Source organism: Hypanus sabinus, chromosome 6, assembly GCF_030144855.1.
Source record: "Hypanus sabinus isolate sHypSab1 chromosome 6, sHypSab1.hap1, whole genome shotgun sequence".
Taxonomy (NCBI): domain Eukaryota; kingdom Metazoa; phylum Chordata; class Chondrichthyes; order Myliobatiformes; family Dasyatidae; genus Hypanus; species Hypanus sabinus.
In genome coordinates this window covers 152,425,000-152,447,301 of record NC_082711.1, presented here as the reverse complement: position 1 = coordinate 152,447,301, position 22,302 = coordinate 152,425,000, and the positions used below count along the sequence as shown (strand labels likewise).

The window sequence follows — 22,302 nt, the reverse complement described above, 5'->3', positions numbered from 1 at the left end:
CGAAAATTTAGCCGGCTCTATCTTGGGCACTGGCCTACAAAGTAGTCAGGCCATCTTCAAGGAGCGGTGTCTCAGAAAGGCCACGTCCATTATTAAGGACCCCCAGCACCCAGGGCATGCCCTTTTCTCACTGTTACTAAGAGGTACAGAAGCCTGAAGTCACACACTCAGCGATTCAGGAAAAGCTTCTTCCCCTCTGCCATCCGATTCCTAAATGGACATTGAACTCTTGAACTCACTTTTTAACATATATTATTTGTTTTTGCACTATTTCTAATCTATTCAACATACGTATAATGTAATAGATTTATTGATTGATTGTTTTAATATTATTCCTCTTCTATATTATGTATTGCAATGAACTGCTGCTGCTACGTTAACACATTTCACAACATATGCTGGAGATAATAAACCTGATTCTGATTCTGAAGTCAAGTAAAGGTGGATATTTTTAGTGAATCAGAATTAGCTTTAATACACTGTCATGTGCTGTGAAATCTGGTGTTTTGTGGCAGCAGTACACACACACACACACAAATTAAATAAGTATTGGAAACAGAGAAGAAAAAATACTGAGGTGGTGATCATAGTCCATTCAGATATCTGATAGTGGTGAGGAAGGAGCTGATCTTGAAACTTTGAGTGTGTGTCTTCAGGCTCCTGTACCTTCTCCTTGATGGTAGCAATGACAAGGCAGCGTGTCCTGGGTGATGGGGTTCCTTGATAATGGATGCCACCTTTTTGAGGCACCATCTTTTGAAGATGTCCTGGATGCTGGGGAGGCTAATACCCATGATGGAGCTGGCTGCTTTTACAACTTTCTGCAGCTTCTTATGCAGTGGCCCCTTCATACCAGACGGTGATGCAACCAGTTAGAGTGCTCTCCACGGTGTAGCTGTAGAAACTTGCGAGTGTTTTTGGTGACATAACAATTTCCCTCAAACTCCTAATGAAATATATACACTGTCGTGCCTTCTCTGTAATTGCTGCAATATGTTGGGCCCGGGATAGATCTTCAGAGATGTTGACACCAAATAACTTGAAACTGCTCACCCTTTCCACTTCTGATCCCTCGATGAGGACCAGTGTGTGCTCCCTCTAGTTCTCCTTCCTGAAGTCCACAATCAATTCCTTGGTCTTGCTGGATGTTGAGTCAAGGTTGTTGCTGCAACACCACTGAACCAGCAGATCTGTTTTGCTCTTGTACACCTGCTCATCACAACCTGAAGATCTACCAACAATCGTTGTGTTGTCGGCAAAGTTTTAGATGGGATTTGAGCTGTTCCTAGCCACGCAGTCGTAGGTGTAGAGAGAGTAGAGCAGTGGGCTGGCTAACCATGCATCATTGAGGTGTGCCAGTGTTGACTTGACTGTCAGCGAGGAGAAGATACTATCTCAGATCTGCACAGACTGTGATCTCCCAGCGAGGAAGTCAAGGATCCGGTTGCAGAGGCAGGTACATAAACCCAGGTTTTGGAGCTTGTTGATTTGAACTGAGGGTATGATTGTGTTGAACATTGAGCTGTCGTCAATAAAGAGCAGCCTGACGTAGGTGTTACTATGATTCAAGGCTGTGTGGAGAGCCAATGACGCTGCAGATCTGTGGTGGAGATAGGCCAATTGCAGCGGGTCCATGCCCTTGCTTAGGCAGGAGTTGATTCTAACCATGACCAACCTCTCAAAGTCCTTCATCACAGTAGATGTGAGTGCCACTGGGTGATAGTTGTTGAGGCATCTCACCCTGCTCTTCATGACTGTCACCCTTTCGAAGCAGGTGGGAAACTCCAAATGCAGCAGTGAGAGATTGAAGATGCCATTGAACACACCCGCCAGTTGGTTGCACAGGTTTTCAGAGCCCTACCATGTACATCATTAAGGCCTGACTCCGTGCGAGGGTTCAACCTCTTGAAAGAAGTTCTGTCATCGGCCTCTGAGACAGAGATCGCACGATCACCGGACGCTGCAGGGATCTATCCAGGCACTGTTTTATTCTCCTTTTCAAAGTCCGCATAAAAGGCATTGAATTCATCTGGGAGTGAAGCATCCCAGCTATTCATAATGCCATGGTTTGCTTTGTAGGAATTAATGGCCTGCACGCCCTGCCAGAGCAGGCATGCATCCAATTCCATCTCTAACCTCAATCTGAGTTGCTTTTTACCCTTAAACTATCCTTCTGTAGGTTGTGCCTCTACAGTTCTGGATCACTGGTCTCGAACGCCAGAGATCTAGCCTTCAGCAGACTACAAACCTCCTGATTCAGCCATGGCTTTTGGTTTGGGGATGTACAGTACGGTCTCGAAAGGCACACACTCATCCACACAGGTATCGATGAAGGTGGTGAGAACCGTGGCGCATGATGCAGGTCCACGCAGAAATCTGGCATTGAAATGGCTGTTGGGATTGTGGTCCTGAAAATACACATCAAGGTGCAGCCTCCTTCCACAGATCTGTAATCTTTATTTACATAACCTACCTCTGTACAGCCCACTCCCTGGTCTCTCAAAATAATCCATCCCATGCTGGAGAGTTCTGTGCACCTGGGTACAGAGTTATACGCACGCTCCCAATACAACACTTACAAACGCAGAAAAGAATTGGACAACGTCTGTTTGTGCAATTTTGTGACGTTACCACAAAATCTTCCCCCAGGCTACCTGGTTGAGCACAGATTTTTATAAGAGGCAGCGTTTAAAACAGCATTCATTTACAGTGAGCTCTGATAAAGCCGACACGGAAAGGATATTTCCTCCAGTGGGCAAAGCTTCCGAAAAGAAAGGGCATCCCATTAGAACAGAGATTAGGAGGAATTTCTTTAACTAAGTGGTGGTGAATCTGTGGAACTCACTGCCACAGATGACTGTAGAGGCCAAGTCATTGGGTGTATTGAAGCTAAGTTCTTGATTAGGAAGGGCGTCAAAGGATTTGAGAGAAGGAAGGAGACTGGAATTAAGAAGGATAATGAATCAGTCATGACGGAATGGTAGACCATATGTGGTGAATTGAATGGCCTAATTCTGTTCCTGTGTTTTATGGTCTCATGAGTTTATAATCCATTAACAATAATTTAGAAAACTGTCTGACTAAATGATATATGACTTGATCACTTTCCGCTCCCCAAGGTCCAAGTTTTAGACTTTTAATTTAGGGTAAGAACATAAAAAACGTAATTTAAAGTGTAGAAGTTCTACTAGTCCAGCAATAACAAAGTCTCAAGCGTCTCAGAACTTTTTGCTCTCTATTCAGGCATGGCATGAGGTGGTTTGATAGAGGTGGACAAGATGATAAAGGGCATAGATCGAGTGGAGAGCCAGAGCCTTTCTTCCCCAGGGCAGAAATAGGTAATACGAGGAGGCATAATTTTGAGATGACTGGAGAGAAGTATTTTGGGGGGGGGGGGGGTGAATGTTAGAAGTAAGTTATTTACACAGAGAGTGGTGGGTGCATGGACCGCACTGCCAGGGATGGTGGTAAATGCAGATACATTAGGGACATTTAAGAAACTCTTAAATGGACACATGGATGATAGAAAAATTGGGGGCTGTGTGGGAGGGAAGGGTTAGTTTGAACTTATAGTAGGTTAGAAGATCAGCCAACAATGTGGGCCGAAGGGCCAGTAGTGTGCTGTAATTTTCTATGTTAAAACTGGCGCAGTGCACATCCAAGGAAAAGGCGCAAAAGGATCTTACCAGGATGAAGTCTGTTTGGTAGGTGGAGAGCATGAACACGGAGATATTGTGGTCTGCAAGTGGCGCAATAACTGACTTGGCAATCTTGGTGACTCCAATTGGCTGAGAGCTGGAGAAACTTCCACCACCAGACACAACATTCAACGCCAGCCACATCTCATCAGCCACACTCAGGAGGTCCGACCTCGGCAGTTCTAGAAAGACAAATAAATACCACACAGGCTATTACTTTCAATCAAAGCACAATGTGTGCCACAGTTTGTGAAACAATCAGACAACGGTATTTTCAAATGTTAAAAACCTGGAAAACAAACCCAAGAATTTCTTAAAATAAGGATTAGCTTTACTTTTCACATTTACATCGAAACAGGCAGTGAAATCGGTCATTTTGAGTCAAATCGAATCAGCAAAGATTATGCTGGGCAGCCCACAAGTGTCACCGCACCTCTGGTGCCAACAAAGCACGCTCACAAATCACCAACCCCAACTGTGCTGTACGTCTTTGGACTGTGGGAGGAAACTGGTGCACCTGGAGGAAACCCATGCGGTCACGAGCAGAACGTACAAACTCCTTACAGGCAGTGGCGGGAATCGAACCCAGTGCGCTTGCCACTCTGCCACCCTTTAAATTACAATGCCACAGGCAACACAGTGAAGAGGCAAGAAGGGCCGGTTGGTTACGGCAGTCGTGTTGGTGTAGTCTATCAGGGAAGCATGGCTGGGTCTTCCAGAGTAAGAGGATCATACAGCTTGACCCAAGTAAAGCGATTGAGAACATTTTTGGGAGCAAAGTCGTCTAAACTCTTCTTTGGATCTTACAGCCATTCCCTTCTGTTGCAGTCGACTTTGTCCCGCATTGTTCCTCCCTGTTGAGCCTGCGGCAGCAAGCCCAAGCTCTCCCCTCGCCCCACTCCGAGCGGTGCGCAGTGGGAAGTGCAAGTGCGCGGATCGGGAGGCTGCTCTCGGCTTCGCTGGTCCAAGAGAGCGAAGTGGATGGTTTTTACTGCCTTTAGCCCATAAAAATGGAGAAGATTGTTTCTGACTGTAATTACAATGTTTTGCACCTCTCCACCACCTCTGAGCAATCCGCAGTATAACAGCTTGAAACAACATTGGACAACCTGTCAAAATCAGCCCCAAAGGTGCTTGTTTTGATTTATGTTTCTGTGCAGGAAGTTTAAACAGCAACCTGCCTTGGAGTTTCTGGAATGTATCCAATGTGTAGATTAACGTGACAGTGCAGATTAATTAATTACAGTTATACTGAAATATCAGAAACCTACATAATGTGTTTGCTTGCTGCTGATTACTACAGGATAGATTGTAAAACTGTCAACTCTAGAATCAAATGTACATTTTTTCAGTGCTAAGCTACTGTACTGCCTGTCTATAATCTATTGGGCTTCCAACTTCCAGGAGCTTCATGAGGATGTGTAGTTTAATGACCCTTCAACAAAGCGTTAGTGGTTTTTCAGGCATAAACTGATCCTTTAATGTGTTTATTGCATGTGCAGTCATTATGAAGCTCTTGATGAGAGTGGAATCAAGACCTCTCAGGATAGATTTTATGTTCATCTGCCACCCACACACATTACTGTCTGGTACGGTGCTACTGGAGATGCTCAAGTTGAAAACATGCTTGTAGCTGCCAGAGATATGACCATTTGTATACATAATGGGAGAATTGATGGTCACAGGTTAATGTGACTCGAGAGTCCTGTTCTTAAATAGTTAAAAAAAAAGAACTATTAGGTATCATTAAAACTTATTTAATATTGAAAGGTCCGGATAGAGTGGAAGTGAAGAGGATGTTTCCCATGATGGGGGAGCCTAGGAGAAAAGGGCACAACCTTTTGAGGGACGTCCATCTAGAACAGAGATGAGGAGGAATTTCTTTAGCCAGAGGGTGGTGAATCTGTGGAATTCATTGCCACAGGTGGCTGTGGAGGCCAAGTCAATGGGAATATTTAAGGGGGACATTGATAGGTTTTTGATAAGTGAGGGTGTGAAAAGTTCCAGGGAGAAGGCAGGAGAATGGGGTTAAAAGGGAAATGTATCGGCCATGATGGAATGGTGGAGTAGACTCGATGCGCTGAATGGCTTAATTCTGCTCCTTTATCTTACGGTCTAACCGCCCGATAAGAAATTTACCTTTGACATGTCTGAAATCCCACTTAAAAACCAAGTTTTTCTACAGGCGATTCCTACTCCATGTGCACGTAGAAATTCAAGTTCACTGTCATATGTATGGACAGATGCAATGAAAACTCTACTTAGAGCAACATCCCAGGCACAAAGCATCAAAAACAAAGCAGCTGGGTCATTTTAGGCAAGGACGTAGAAGGTTTAAAGAAAATAAATGTGAGAAGTGTTGCTATACTTCCTAGCAGGTGTGAACTTCTGTGTAACATTAATTAAAACGTACCTGCAAAGAGGTAACACTCACAAAATGCTGGAGGAACTCAGCAGGCCAGGCAGCATCTATGGATAAAAAGCACAGTCGATGTTTTGAGCTGAAGGGCCCTGGCCTGAGCTGTGCTCATTTCCTTAGATGCTGCCTGGCCTGCTGAGTTCCTCCAGCATTTTGTGTGTGTTGCTCAGATTTCCAGCATCCACAGATTCTCCCTTGTTTGTAACTCTTATAGAGGATTGACTTGAAGCTCTCTCAAGAACAATCAGACACTTTTTGCTTCAGGAAGGTCCTAAAGAGTGATGATGTTGAACCAATGTTGCTTTAGTAGCCAAAATTATGTGCCAGTTCTATATCTTCTCTAAAAGCAGTGTATAGTTTGCTCACCTCTATCTGAAATACTTAAGTATATCTGTTCATAATGTAAGAAATCTAAATCATGCAGAAAATGTTTAGTGTATAATCATGACATTCAGTATTAAATAAACGTTCATTTTCTTTTATCCTTTGTACCTGACAGAGACAGAGTCAAAGCAGGCGTGAACAGGCCCATCTGCAGCCTGGAATTAATAATGGTTTATACTCTCTCTGTAAACATTGTTCAAAATAAAATTAACAAGGTGCCAGTAGTGAACTGAGTGGTCACCAGTTCCGCACGGTTGACATAATGTGTGCATCAGTCACTGGTCCGAGTCAGTGCACGTCCATTAGCTTAAAAGTGCTAACTGCACCATAAGCAAAAAAGGCAAGCAAAGTCAAATATGTCACACTTCGTGGACAGACGTTCAGGAGAAATGGGTTTTGAAAAACTCCAGAGCAGCATTGTTTTTATTTATCTTTTTTATTCCTCTTATTAAGATGAAAGCAAATACTTGGGGATGATAAAGGTTTGAAGATTTAGATGCAGTAGTTCTGGGACTGTTCAGTCTCCTGGATTCCCCGCTGTTCTCTGACAAAAATCACCTTTTCCCACATTAACTCACTTTGTCAGCAGGTAAATATCATGGCCACAAAAGCACACCAGCTCCTCTACATCCTCGGCAGGCTAAGAAATTTGGGGTGTCCCCTTTGGCTCTCACCGCATTTTAATATTGCACCACAGACCACATCTTATCCAGGTACATCACAGTCTGGTACACCAGTTGCTTAGCTGAGACTGCAAGAGACTGCACAGAGTTGAGGACACAGTTCAGCATGTCACAAAGAAACAACCCTCCCTCCAAGGACTTCGTCTACACTTCTTGATGCCTTGGCCAAGCGTCCAGTGTATTTCTATCAACCCGAGGCATTCTCTCTTCTCCTTCTTCCCATTGGGTAGAAGATACAAACATGAGAAAGTACATACCACCAGGCTCCAATTTGCTGTTATAAAACAATGAAATGATAAGATGAATTCGACCTCACAATCTAGCTCATCATGGTCTTGCCCCTTATTGTCTGCCTGCAATGCACCTTCTCTGTAGCTCCAATGCTTTATTCTGCACTTCTGTTATTGCATTTCCCTTGCACTCCCTCAATGTACTGATTTGAAAAAAAATTTAAGTAATGATGGCATGCAAAACAAAATTTTTCACTGTCCTTAGTACATAGAATGTACTTTATGTTTTATGCCTGAGGTTTTGGCCTTCACACATGCTTTTCTTCAAAGAACATGCTGTCACACTGAAACCAAGGGCGATTTTCATCACTGATGTCTGACTTTGCCAGGACGTGTCTCCAGATGTATTGGGAGTAGCTCATAATGTCTTGATCCTAAATGGCAAGGGAGTTTGTGGTGCCAGGGCCTTGTGTGAGCATACCTGCCTGCAAAGTGTTTAGTGTTTTTAGCGAAACACAGCGGAGTAGGCTCTTCTGGGCCTCTGAGCTGTGCCGACAATCCCGATTTAACCCTAACCTAATCACGGAACAATTTACAACAACCATTTAGCCTACCCGGTACGCCTTTGGACTGTGGGGGCAAATGGCAGCACCCGCGGGGGGGGGGAGGAATCCCACTCATTCCATGGGGAGGAGGTGCAGAGTCTCCTTACAGAAGACGCTGCAATTGAGTTCTGAAGTCCAACGCACCGGGCTGCAACAGCGGCACGCTAACCGCAGTGTTACCACGGCGACTCATGGTAAGAAACTGGGGCAAATTTAACAACTGGCTAAGCCCTGCCCTCTGCTCGACTGAATGTCAAATCTGTCAAGGACACTGAATAATTGTTCGTGTCCCTACAGTCAGAGGTATTCCAAAATAATTAAGTCAATGAGAATTGAAGTGATTCACTTTTACAATACTTAATATATCTACAAACCCAGTTAAGCAATTAAAAAAAGGTAAGGTAATGAGCTGAGGCAAAACCTTCTTACAAAGCCTCACCAGTTAATTTGTTCTATACCCCACAATATTTAATTTATACTCTTTATTTATGCGGAAATCATTTGTAGATTTAAATCTTACTTTCCTACGTAATTGTGAGTTACTGTGCTTTACACCCTGGTCTAGAGAAACGTCATGTTTGACAGTATATGTGTGTAAACTTAAATTATAATAAACAGGACTTGTTTATTCAATTTCCCTTTCAATAAATGATAAGATACTTGTAGTTTTCCTAATTACTTACCGTACTACATATTTGCCTTCTGAAAATCAGATCCTTCTGTACCTTGGAACTCCCCAATCTCTCACACTTCAGATAACATACTTCATTTTAAATACAGGTGTCTCCTATGAATGTTTGCTTTATGCCACTTCGCTTTTACAAAAGATTTACGAGTAACCTGTTTTCGCATTACAAAGAGGATTTTCGCTTTTACGAAAATTTTTCCCGTATAAATGAATGGTGCTTCGCTTTACACCATTTTGGCTTAAGAAAGGTTTCATAGGAACACTCTACCTTTGCAAAGTGGGGGGGGGGGGGAAACACCTGTATTCCTGGAATTGGAATTGGTTTAGTATCCTTACACGTACCGAGGTACTGTGAATAGCTTGCCTTACATACGGTTCAAACAAATCAAATCATTACACTGTGCATTGAGATAGTACAAGCTAAAATAGTAACAAAATCCAGAATGAACTGTAACAGCTATAGCGAGAGTGCAGTGCAGAGAGGTAACATGGTACAAGTGCATAGCAATGTTTCGAAGTTAACTGTCCGTCTTATTATACTAGTGAACCATCCTATAGTCTTATAACAGCAGGATAGGTGCTACTCAGCCGGGTGATCTGTGCTCTCAAACCTTTGTATCCTGTGCCTGGTGGGAGAGGGGAGAAGAGAATGTCTGGGGTGGGTGGGGTTTTTGATTATGTTGCCTGCTTTACCGAGGCTGCAAGAAGCTCAGGCAGAGTCGGTAGAGGGGAGGCTGGTCTTTGCGATGTGCCGAGCCGCGTCCGCAACTCTACAGCTGCTGGTGGTCAGGGGCAGAGTGGTGATGCTTCCAGATAGGACGCTTTCCACGGTGCATCAAAAACAAACTGGGAAGGGATGACGGGAGCATGTCAAAACTCTTTGGCTTCCTGAGGAATTAAGATGTCTGGGCATCCTTGGCCGCGGCATCTCTATGGTTGAACCAAAGCAAGCTATTGATACATTCCTAGAAACTTGAAGCTCTGAACTTCAGCACTGTTGATGTAGACAGGAGCATGTGTACCACCCCCTTTCTGAAGCCAATGACCAATTCTTTTGTTTTGATGACATGAGGGAAAGGTTGTTGTCATGACACCATGTCTATCACTTTCCTGTACTCCAACTCATTGTTATTTGAGCTAAGAGCCACTACGGTGGTAACAATGGCAAACTTGATACCACCATTGAGTTAGAGCAGAAATTGGCCACGCAGTGTACAAGGAGTAGAGTAGGGAACTGAGGACCCAATCTTGTGGAGCATTAATGTTGAGAAGATGAGTGTTGAGATTTCTGCTAAAATAGTCAATCTCTCTTTTCCCACACTATTCTCCATTTGCCAGACCTTTGCACAATTGTTTAATCTTTCCTCAACTCTTTGGAGCCTCCTGAAGTTCCCTTCACACTCACTTTTCATTCTATCTTTGTGCCGCCAACAAGTTTAGCAAGCGTACTGTCAGTGCCATCGTCCAAGTCATTGATATGAAAAAGAGGCCTGAACACCAGTCCCTGTGGAGCTCATTACAGCTTGCCAACCAGAGGGAGATTTCTTCATGCTTATTCTCTACTTTCTGTTTGCCAGCCGGTCCTGCACTCTCACCAATGCTTCACCTCCTACATTCATTTTTAATCACAACAGCCTTTGATATTGTATCTTCCAAGCGCCGGTTGGAAATCAAAGTACACTGGTTCTCCTTTATCCAAAGGACGTTACTTCTTCAAAGAAACTCGGGGTGGTACCGAGGCACAGCTGGTACAGCTTCTGTCTCAGAGCTCCAGCAATCCTGACACGGGTGTTGTCTGCATGAAACTGGCGTGTAATTCCTTTGATTGAGCTCTGGTTTCTTCCCACTTTCCAAAACCATTTGGGATTTGATAGGTATGGAGGCCACGCTAAATTGTGGAAGAATCTGGGAAGGAACTAGTTTAAAAATGGATGTCTGATCTCGGGGTGGACTTGGTGAGCAGAAGGGCCTTCAGTGCTGAATCTCTATATAATTCTCAAATTGTGTCAACCTTGCCTGATTACTTTGCATTTTTCTTAATAACCTGCTACATAGAAACATATAGATCTACAGCACCTTACAGGCCCTTCAGCCCACAATGTTGTACCGACCATGTAACCTACTCTAGAGGCTGCCTAGAATTTCCCTAGTGCATAGCCCTCTATCTTTCTAAGCTCTATGTACCTATCTAAGAGGCTTTTAAAAGATCCTATTATATCCACCGGCAGCCCATTCCACGTACCCACCACTCTCTGTGTGAAAAACTTACCCCTGACATCCACTCAGTTCCTATTTCCAAGCATCGTAAAACTAGGCCATTTCAAGCCCTGGGAAAAAGCCTCTGGCTATCCACAAGATTAATGCCCCTCATTATCTTATACACCTCTGTCAGATCACCTCTCATCCTCTGTCTCTCCAAAGAGAAAGGGCCAAGTTCACTCAACCTATTTTCATAAGGTTCACCCTCCAATCCAGGCAACATTCTTGTACATCTCTGCACTCCCTCTACAGTATCCACATCCTTCCTGTAGTGAGGTGACCAGAACTGAACACAGTACTCCAAGCAGGGTCTGACCAAGGTCTTATATAGCTGTAACATTACGTCATGGTTCTTGAACTCTATCCCATGGTTGATGAAGGCCAACACACCATACACCTTCTTAACAACACTGTCAACCTGCGCAGAAGCTTTGAGTGTCTTTATCGTCACGGACCCCAAGATCTCTCAGATCCTCCACACTGCCAGGAGTCTGACCATTACTATTATATTTTGTCTTCAAATTCAATCTAACAAAATGAACCACTTCACACTTATCTGGGTCGAAGTGCATCCGCCACTTCTCAGCCCAGTTCTGCATCCTATCAATGCTCTGCTACAACCTCTGACAACCCTCCTTTGCTAACGGTTTCTAACATCTCCATTTAATAAATATAAAGCTGGGGTTGCCAGCCTTTTTTATGCCATGGACCAATACCATAAAGCAAGGGGTCCATGGACCCAGGTATTGAACCAACCAGCCTGCTCTTTGTCTCCTTCCGTTCCCTCAGCACCAAGCACAGCGGCCAGGCCTACCCTTGGGACCTACCAGCGTACAATCAACACCTCAGGTTGCCCTCTCATGCTCGTCTCCATTACTTGAGGCCAGGGATGTGTATTGACCTTAGAAAGGGGTAGCAGAATTTTGGAGTATGTCTCAAAACTCTTTACGCAAAGAAAGAATCAACAGTTATTGGGCAAGTACAGACAGAGCATGAAAGAGGCAGCTGGTCGCTAGATAGATGAGCTTGATTGGAACAAATAGCCACCCTCACCTATTTTTATCTTATCAGGACAACAGAACAAATACACTTCCACTTGGTGTTTTGAAGACGAAGGATAAATCAATAAACAGATGGATCCTTCACTGCAAACTGAATCCGCTTTTCCAAAGCAAATGCTTTCAAGTTCATTACATCCAGGTGTCAGAGCAAATCAAGAAAGCCATGACACAAATGGACTTCATGTTAATTTCAGCATCAGTCAATACTCATAGCAAATGGTGCCTTAAATAACGGCCAAGCAAATGGCAATAATGGCTTTGAAGAGGATGGCAATCTGTGCATTCTGCTATATTTAATGAATGGAACACAGTCAACTATAAATAATCAGTATCAGTTTTGAACTACGGTCAAAGCTGACTAAAACTGCCTTCCTAATATGGCTGCAGTCACGGTTTGCCTTCTCTGTTTTGTTCAGTATCTTGCATCTTGCTTTTAGTCTTCCTCAACCTTTTGCTATTCACTGACCAATTAGGAAACTATCTTAAGCCTAAACTGCTATTCTTCCAATTACCCCAAATGTAACCAGGTGTGGCACCTTAATTATAACTCCACGCTTCGCAGCTTCGTCTAGCTGGCACGATCTTACGATGTGACAAGTCGGGCCCTGAAGACAAGTAGCTGTGCAATTCTTATGAATGTGCTACCGACTTGAGGACTACTTCTACTTTGACCCATGTTTTGTTTGGACGCCGGGAAGCACTGCTCGGGTGTCAGTTCGTGTGCCTGTAATGACAATAGCTGAATTGAAGCAGAACCCGTGACTCCCCAGTCAGCCCAGGAGCAAAAAGATTCAGGCACCCAGTGGGTGAAGCACCCACCCTGGCCACTTCCTCATAATTAGAACTCAACATTCAAAAGTTCCATTATCGAAGTATGTATACATTATACAACCTTGAGATTTGTCTCTTGACAGGCCGCCACGGAACGAAGAAACCCAAAAGAACCCATGTAGAAAAAGATTGTAGAATACTCAATGTGCCAAAAAGCATGTCATGCCCTCAAAACACTCTTAAAAAAATAAAACCCTTTAAAAAAAGACCGCCGAACATTCAATATGCAGAGAAAAAAAGAAAACACATCATGCAGAGGATAACTGCAAGCAAATAGCATTCTGAACCAGTGTTTGCAGAGAGAGGACTACTGTTCACTCCAGAGCCCAGTCGTGGAGCAGCGATCTCCTTCGCCCTGTGTCACGACACCCTGACTTTTTCAGTCTGGCTCGCAGCCTATATAAACGTCCAAACATCAGGTTTAATCACCTCGACGTGCTCTGAGGCCAAGACCCCGCCACCTCGATTTGGCCTGCAACTGACCTTTCCGATAAGGCCCTGTGCTTAAATCTCCATCCAAACATTGAGTTCTGTCCATTCAGTGTGCTTGGCTGCCCAGGCCTGGCTGCCTCGATTCGGCCTATGGCACAGTGCTTAAAACAACTGAACCTCGGGTACTCCTCGGTCTCGGCGACGAGCCCAAATACAAAAGGAAGAACTGCCTTTGGGTGAGAACTCTCTCTTCAGATTGGTGTGCTCCAACGACTCCGTTCTGCGCTGAACTATGGGACTCCTTTTGCGGTCTTTAATTCTTATTTTGCTGCCTGAATTTGAACGGTGGCCCTAGATGACGGCAGGAATTCTGGAAAGTTCTTGTGGACTGCGAGGGGATTGGAATTAACATATATTCTGCAGGTAGTTTTCACAACCTGATCTTGTGCGGTAAAAGGTATGTGTTTAAAATTGTTCCACTCACTGGCCATTTAGCTTTCCTTCTGAAAGATTTAACAAAATGAACTCCAGTGATATTAAAATAGTTACCCAGAGAGCCTAAGTTGAGAGCAATTGATAGTTTTCTTGAATGCTCCGCCATAGTTTAGTGATCCTTGAAGACATCATTGAGGCTGCTCCTTATAAGCTGGCTGTTCTATTTGTGAAACGTAACACTGTGGCAGAAGGAGCAGAAATCAACTGGACCTTCTATTGTCCTGACTTTTCCCCAAACCCAAAACTTTATCCTGTCTTTTTCTTGGCCCCAGTACTTCCACCCAAGGTGTCAGAACTCCATCCCGACCGCTCTCCAATTTCAGCACTTCATTCTGACTCCTCCCCAATCCCAGCACTCCATCCTGCCTTTTCCCTGCTCCCAGCTCTCCCCCCACTTAAGTCAGCACTTGCAAGTAAATACTTCGGAAGGAGCTGTTGAGTTTTCCACTCGACCGATCAGTGAGCCTTGTGAAGTGGTTGCAGCCATGCGAGAGCCACTGTATGGGTGATAAACTATTGATAAAAAAATGTCCCTATTCTGTGCTTGCCGTCTCCAAGTTAGTACTCCTGGAGCCGAGCTTTCAGTGGAAGGACTGGAGAACAAAAGATGAGGAGTCAGAGTTAGAAGGTGGTGGGAGAGGAGAGAGAAAGACAAAGTGATTGGTGAAACTGGGATGAAGTAAAGAGCTGCGAAGTTGATTGGTGTAAGAGATAATGGCTGGAGAAGGGAGAATCTGATAGGAGAGGACAGAAGGCCATGGAAGAAAGACAAAGGGGGAGGAGCACCAGAGGGAGGCGATGGGCAGACAAGGAGATGAGGTGAGTGACAGGAAAGGGGATGAAGAATTGAGAAGGGGGGACGGGGGCCATTACCAGAAGTTTGGGAAATCGACGTTCATGCCAACAGGCCACCCAGACGGAATATAAGGTGTTGCTTCTCCAACCTGAGTGTGGCCCTATCATGACAGTAGAGGAGGCCGTGGATGGGCATGTCGTGTGGGAATGGACAGTGGAATTAAAATGCATGGCCACTGGGAGATCCCGCTCCCAGTGTACTCTTTGCCATAGATGCTTCCCGGCCTGCCGAGTTCCTCCAGCATTTTGTGTGAGTTGCTTGGATTTCCAGCATCTGCAGATTTTCTTTTGTTGTTTTCAACTGGAAGCAGAGCTTTTGCCCTTAAACTTAATTTATTGCCTTCATGTCCAATCTTCACTTGATATAAAAGATTATTTTTAAAATTCACAGCTTGGTTGCAAATTCCTGATCAGATTTTGATTGTTGGTGCAAGCAACCATCCTAACTATCATGGCAATGCATCTTATTGTACAGATCTGCAGTAGAGCAAATCCATCCACCAGTTTTATGTTCTGCTTGCCACAAAATCTGACAGCTGTGGGAATACGCTACGCTCCAGGAGCTGACCATTTGATATAAGGTGCCATTTCAATTAGAGAAAATAACTGTGAATGCAGTCCGGTTGTGAAAATTCATCATTGGTTGCATAAGCTGGATGCACCACAGGATTACCGAGTTAGGAGGGTTAATGGTGCCTAACGGCGACTCCTTTGCTTTCACCTTCGGAAACAACTCTATTTCCATCTTTAATATCTCTATCTTTCCCTTTCAGAGTTCTTTTGAAGACCCTGACCTGGAGTTATACGCTGACTTTGGTTCTTGCAGGAATGGGACCCGCTCTCAGGGTTTCACAACTGGCCATTGTTCGACACATCAAAGGCTCGGCCTAAAAGCTCCGCTCACCTTCGGAGGACCAAGCTTTCGTGGCTCTGGAGACAGAGGGATCGCAGGTCAGTGTCCGAGCAGAAGACCTGTGCTTCGTGGGAGACGGGAGATCTACAGCTGTGTGCCCAGAGACCCCAGATCTTTGAGCACAGAGCTCGGAAAAAGCAACGCAATGGACTTTTAACTTTGTAAACCAGCGAGTTGTTTGTTATGTCTCCCCTCTCACCATGAAACGTAGACACCACTTTCTCCCTTATTAGGGAGAGATAGAGCCCGTGATAGGCCGAATACCGGGTGAACGTGTAGTCTGGAGTACTGCACGTCTGCGTCTTTGCTGTTGCCTTGCTCACGCCTGAGTGCTCGGTGGCCAGTGCCAATGTGTTTTTGAGGTATGCCTTACACCTGCTCATTAATGCATGCATCAAATCAGTCAATTACGTGGTAGCAACTCAATGCATAAAATCATGCAGACATGCTCAAGAGGTTCAGTTGTTCAAACATCATGATGGGGAAGGAATATGATCTAAGCAACCTTGACCGTGGAAAGATTGTTGGTGCCAGACGGGGTAACTTGAGTACCTCAGAACTGCTCATTTCCTGGGGTTTTCACGCACACCCATCTCCTGAGTAGGGGTTCCTATCCTTTTTTATGCCATGCCTTGCTTTTTTAAGCAAGGGAGTCTGTGGACCCCAGGCTGGGAACAGAGAATGGTGTGAAGAATAAAATTAAACATGGTGAAAACGCCTTGTTAATGAACGAGGTCAGAGGAGAATGGCCAGATTGGTTCAAGCTGACAGGAAGGTGACGGTAACTCAAATATCCATGAGTTATAAGAATGGTGTGCAGAGGAGCATCTCCAAATGCACAACACGTTGAACCTTCAACTGGATGGGCAACAGCAGCAGAAGACCATGATCATATACTCAGTGACCACTTCATTAGGTGTAGAAGGCAGCTAATAAAGTGGCCAAGATGTATTTGGTTTGCGTCACCATGGCTGAACGTTTGCCGCAGCCTCCCTTTAAAATGAAGTGTTCTCCGGGCATGTTGGGCGCAAGAGGTCCCACGTTGGGTCTAAAGGGAGCTTTTCCAATGACCTACCTAATATTAGTCATCTCTCTCTCTCTTGATCCTGTTGAGATCCGGCTGTGTGCAATCTGCTGCTCTGTGTGCTCTCATAAGAGAATTACACTTAAAAACACATGGCTGGTGAACTGCTTTAAGGTGCCCTCAGGTCATGGACCCGACAGCCTAAACACATCACTCTTGTGGCTGACAATGACACACTCACTTTCTTTAGCGGTAAGTTCTCTGGATAATTAATGCAGTACTTGTGGGTGAATAATTTACCGTTCCAGCGAGGATGGGAAATATGATCACATATTCTGGAAGATGGCTCCATGAATTAATAATGCAGCCTGATTATTTTAAAAGATGGCTCCTTGTGTTCAGTCATGGAAACTTGTCAGTAAACTGACAAACGTCAACCCTGGCAGACATTCATTACTGCGTTTCCCAGCACGGGAGGGAAATTATCTGATGCTGCAAGATTTCTTGACATTGGCAACATGTGTGGCAGAGGGAATTGTTCAAGGGCCAGGGAACCTTAGAACCTTGCCTCCTCAAGAACTATACGGTGTGTGTGTGTGTGTGTGTGTGTAAGCAATGTGCCCTTTCTGCATGCATCCATGGTGCTATTCAATTGTTCAGCAGTTCCATTCCATATCGGAGAAATGTATGCAACGTACATCCTGAAATTCTTGTTCTTCACAGACGTCCACGAAAACAGAAGAGTGCCCCAAAGAATGAGAACTCCAAAGCCCCCTCCATGCACAGGCAGCAGCAATGCAATGACCCTTCCCACCCCTCCCTTACTCGAGCAAAAAAAGGCATCAGCACCCTCCACCCACCAGGCAAGCAGCAGCAAAGCCCCTGAGAGACCACGGCCTGCAGTACAACGAAAACAAATCATTCACCCGACAATTCGACATACCACAAGCTCTCTCTTTCCATAATAAAGGGAAAACGAGCTATCCCCCTCTCGCAACGAGAGGGGAAACAGGACAAAACAACTTGCTGATTTCTTCCAACTGAAGGTTCTGCTCGCAATGTTTACTTGGCTCCGCGCTGAACTGAGGCCGTGGCCTGCTCCTGCTTCGCATCTTTCATAAAACTTCACTTCTGAACACAATTTGCTTACTTTCATTGGTCGCATAATTCTTTTTCTCTCAGGTATTTGACGGTCTTTTTTTAATATTGAGTGCTCTTGAGGTTTCTTTGTTTTGTCGCTGTCTGTAAGGAGGCGACTCTCAAGGTTTTATAATGTATATACACTTTGATAATAAATATACTTTGTGATTTGAAGTTTAAACTAATAAAGATCATGTAAAAGGGCCAAAGTCTACACTCCACAAACATTACGATTTTGCAGTTTGTCAAGTTACTCAACCACTCAGGTACGTGACATTAACTAGTAACCATTAACTGGTGACCTGAATTGTTTGAAGGAAAAACAGGAATTTAAATCGACTCGGTGACTGCCTGGATCACTTACGACACAATTCACATTTTGAGCTGTAGTAACCTTTAATTGTTACTGGATTTCAATCATTGTGGTTTTACACAGATGTTGCTGGCATTTATTGGAATCAAAACTGACTAAAGTACAGATGTAGTGACAAATCATTTTTCAAAGGCAAGAAAAATAATCTCATCCCTGGATTATGGAAGCAGTTCTGATTGGTGGGTTTGTATCCCAAGTGGTCAGGACACTTGGTTCTGCTGTCCACAGCAGTGAGGCTGACTTCCGAAACCTCAGATGCACAGTCAGCTTTGAAACTACTGATAGAAACCATCAAAACTAACTGACAGCATTGTTTGATATTTTTAATCAAGTGTCTAGAGCAAAGAGCAGCAAGCATGATTAATAAAACATAAAATCACTTTAGCACATGAAGATCAACAAAGAGGTGATTTTATGTTTTATTAGTCAGTTTCTTGAGTCTTTGCACCAGGAAAGGTTTTCTGAATTTCAGTAAATTATGGGGGAAGGGGGAAACAACTAATGTACCAATCTGACTTGGAAGTTAAAGTGCAGAATAATTCATAATGATAAACACAGGTGCCAGAAAAGTATAATGTGAAATACTGCCACTAATAAATTGGAAATTAGACTACAGGTGTAGATCATTATTACTTCATATTTGGAAGGACTAAGTGTAATTGGGTTTAAAGGTCCAAGATCAACTTTGCCTCCAAAGGAATTAATCCACTGGACACTATGTGCAACAATCATTAGAATACCAACAGTTGTGCAGAAGCTCCGCCATAGATGGTCCCAAGCCCAGCTGTGAAAGGAGGAGGGTTGGGTGTGGGGCTAACAACACCATCCCAGAACTACAAAAGCTCCAAAGCCCTTGTACCTGGGAGATGAAGGATTTTCACCAAGAAGACGTATGAAATCGTGAGGTGAAAGCGCAAGCCACAGGGGTCGGTCAACCTTTTACTGGCTCACAACAGCAGAGTCTGGCCAGACACTCTCAGTGGGGATTATGGGTTTAAGATGAAGTTCTGCAGAGGCTTCTGAAGCCCCCTCAGCTTTTGTTTAAAATCTGAATTATTAACACAAACTAAATTATAGAATCATAGAACTTAGAGCATAGAATGAAGACATTTATGACACTGTATTTATGCTAGCTGAGAAACAGTTACACGAATTAACTCACTTTCCACCTAGTTCTGTCATCAGCATTCTTTAATGACATTCGGGGTTTCTGCCTCCCTCACTCCTTTGGGCTGAGCTCCAGATCTCCAACGCTTTATAAAAAGGAACAGTTCTCCTTCAGTGGACTCGCTACTCCGAATGAGAAGAGTGTGGAAAGAACGATGAGGCAAACTTGGAAGAGGTTCAGTTGCAGCTTTATAGAACTCTGGTTAGGCCACGCCTGGAGGATTGTGTACAGTTCTGGTCACCCCACTACAGGAAGGATGAGGCTTTGGAGAGTGTGCAGAAGAGGTTTACCAGGATGCTGCCTGGTTTAGAGGGCATGTGCTGTCATGACAAGCTGGACAAACTTGGGTTGTTTTCTCTGGAGCGGCAGAGGCTGATAGAGATTATGAGAGGCATGGACACAGTGGACAGGGAGTATCTTTCTCCAGGGTTTAAATACCTAATACCAGTGGGCATACATTATGAGGGGGCAGGTTCAAAGGGGATGTGAGGGTTAAGTTTTTTACTCAGAGAGTGGTGGACGCTAGGATTGTGCTGACTAGTACGGTGGTAGAGCTAAATACATTCAATGCTTTTAAGAGACATTTAGATGGGCATGTGAATGTGAGAAAGACGGAGGGATATGGACATTGTGCGGGTAGGACGGATCAGCTTTCGGGCATTTTTGATTTGCTTTCTAGCTGGTCCGGCTCTACATTGTGGCCAAAGGCCGGTTCCCGTGCTGTCCTGTCCTATGTCTTATAATCTAAGTCATACCAAGATGCAGCTTAATACCTTAAGAGTCTGGATGGAGTGAAAGAGGCTGCAAGACTGGCAGGTTAAAATGTTGGTGATCCAAGAAGAGGTTCAATACAACCCGAGGTTCCTTGAAGACACTGGGTGAAATAAATGAATGTTCAATGCTTTAAATAAGCAATCTTAAATCATATGGAGCTTGAATTGATTAATATGGAATGGAGGCACTGCTGTACTTCATGTTAATTATTCACTTTAGGTGTGAATTTCTGCTGGTGGTGAAATCTCCATATACCTACCAATGTAAATTAACCTCATATGTGGGCTGTTTATTTTATGATTGGTAATGCTTATGTTGGGATCAAATGAAAGAATTAAATAACTTGGGAGTCAAAATCCATGACTCAAATAAGTTACTGGTAGAGAATACAGTTAAATTAAAAATAATAGATTTAAGTCTTGGAATTACTGGGGAAGGTGATGCTGGCAGTAAAATCAGACTCTTCTTCCTCCAGGGCCACCTATCCAGTTCCCATAATCTCCCTGTTATTTTTCTTTTACTGTAGGATGAAGAATTAATTATATATTTCTTTTCCCAAGTACAGGGCATCCCAAACAGTTGTTTTGAAATATAGTAGTGTAATACTCTCTGACATTACACCACTTTTCATTTCTTTATATATAATCCTCGTGCTTTAGACTTTGCTGTCTATTTGGCTGTGAACACAGACAAACTGCTAAGCAGATTACTCCTCTGACAAGCCTTGATCTGGCATCTTACACCATATGGGTCTCATCTCCTAACAGGCATCTGTCTCCTGAAGTGCCAGAGCCAAAGACAAACGGTTCTCACAATAGATGCTTCTCTTACTAGTATCAGGTACTGGTGCCTAGTTCAGGTTAATAGGGTAGATTTAGCTTGCAGTCATTATGTTTCAGCTGTTGGAACGAAGTTTCCAAAACATGCACAAAATCAGTGTGGCTCTCTTACTCCTGAATATAAAAATTGTCAGCTTAAGCCACTGAGTGACCTTGACGACTTGAGGCTCTTCACGAATTTGTTAACAGTGCTACTTTCAAGGCTGTATTTTGGATAATGCATGAGGGAATTAGGAGAGCACAATGCAGTAATAAGAGCACTGGGCTCTCCTGGTGTCATGTCAGACACCCTATCTTCAACCCACATTTCCAAAACAGATAACTCAGTCATTCGTTCATTTATTGTCTGAAGGACCTTGGAAACTGTTCATGCGACAACAAAAGAGAGCAGTTTAAAAATAACCCAATTGGTAGTAATAGCCCTCAAAGGACACAAAATAAGCTGCTCCATAAATGTATTTATTTCTCTGCTTGAGAATAAAATAACCCTTTTGTCTCATCAGCTCTGTACTTTTATCCAACATCAATATTCACCTGTAATTGGTTCTGATTTAAGCAATGTACAATATGAACACTATATCCAGAAATCTATAAAGCACTGCCCTTGGAGTTTTATTCAATTTGTGGAAGATATTAGGTGCACTTAAGTAATAAAATAAAATGATTTCTAAGCCAAAGCTTTTTGGAAACCATTGAGGCTTTTACATTGCTTGGCCCAATACTCACTGGACACAGGGAGTCTTAAGAAAATATTTTTCAGTTACTGGAACAAAAAAAATTGAAGAGCAGACTCTTCTATTTGAATGGTACTAGAAAAGAATGACTATAGTAAAATTGAGAGGGTCTCTCTTTTGTGACAGAAGGTTGCAATAAACTTAAGGGCCAGATCTGTGAGGTAAAATTGAGAGGGTCTCTCTTTTGTGACAGCAGGCCGCAATAAACTTATGGGCTAGACCTGTGAGGTCCTGCTTGAGACGTGGAAACTCAAGAGTTAACCTACAGGATTGATTGCTAGTTATCCTATTTTCTCTGCCAGTTGAAAATCATGGCTTACATTTTAGCTAATATGGTAGAAGTGAGCCTAGTTGCTAAATGGGTCAAGGCACCAGAATGCCCACGACTGAGATGTGTATCACACAAACAAAACAGTCGGCACACACATAAAAAGGAGGTTCTTGCAATATCAATGGGTTAAAATGGGGGTTCCCAACCTTTTTTTATGCCTTGGACCCCTACCATTAACCGAGAGGTTCGTGGACCGTAGGTTAGGAACCCCTGGGTTAAAAGCTGGCAGGTCTGGTTCTGAATTGATCTTAAAGAGAGCAGAGGTGAAGGATCAGCCCAGGACTGACATCCCTGAGACAGCAGTAGCTGCTGTGCTGTGCCCAAGCCTACATGTCAGAGGAGAACCAGACTGGTTTAGGCTGCAAT

General features: G+C 43.8%; 1 protein-coding gene across 1 annotated transcript in view; it reads right to left on the bottom strand.

Moving 5' to 3' along the window:
- The window catches only part of LOC132395957 (cytosolic arginine sensor for mTORC1 subunit 2), a 187,261-nt gene that overhangs the window by 33,875 nt on the left and 131,084 nt on the right, over nt 1-22,302 (bottom strand). The window contains exon 3 of the mRNA XM_059973194.1: nt 3,687-3,880. Coding sequence (XP_059829177.1) covers nt 3,687-3,880 — 194 coding nt within the window. The remainder of the gene's footprint in view (nt 1-3,686; nt 3,881-22,302) is intronic.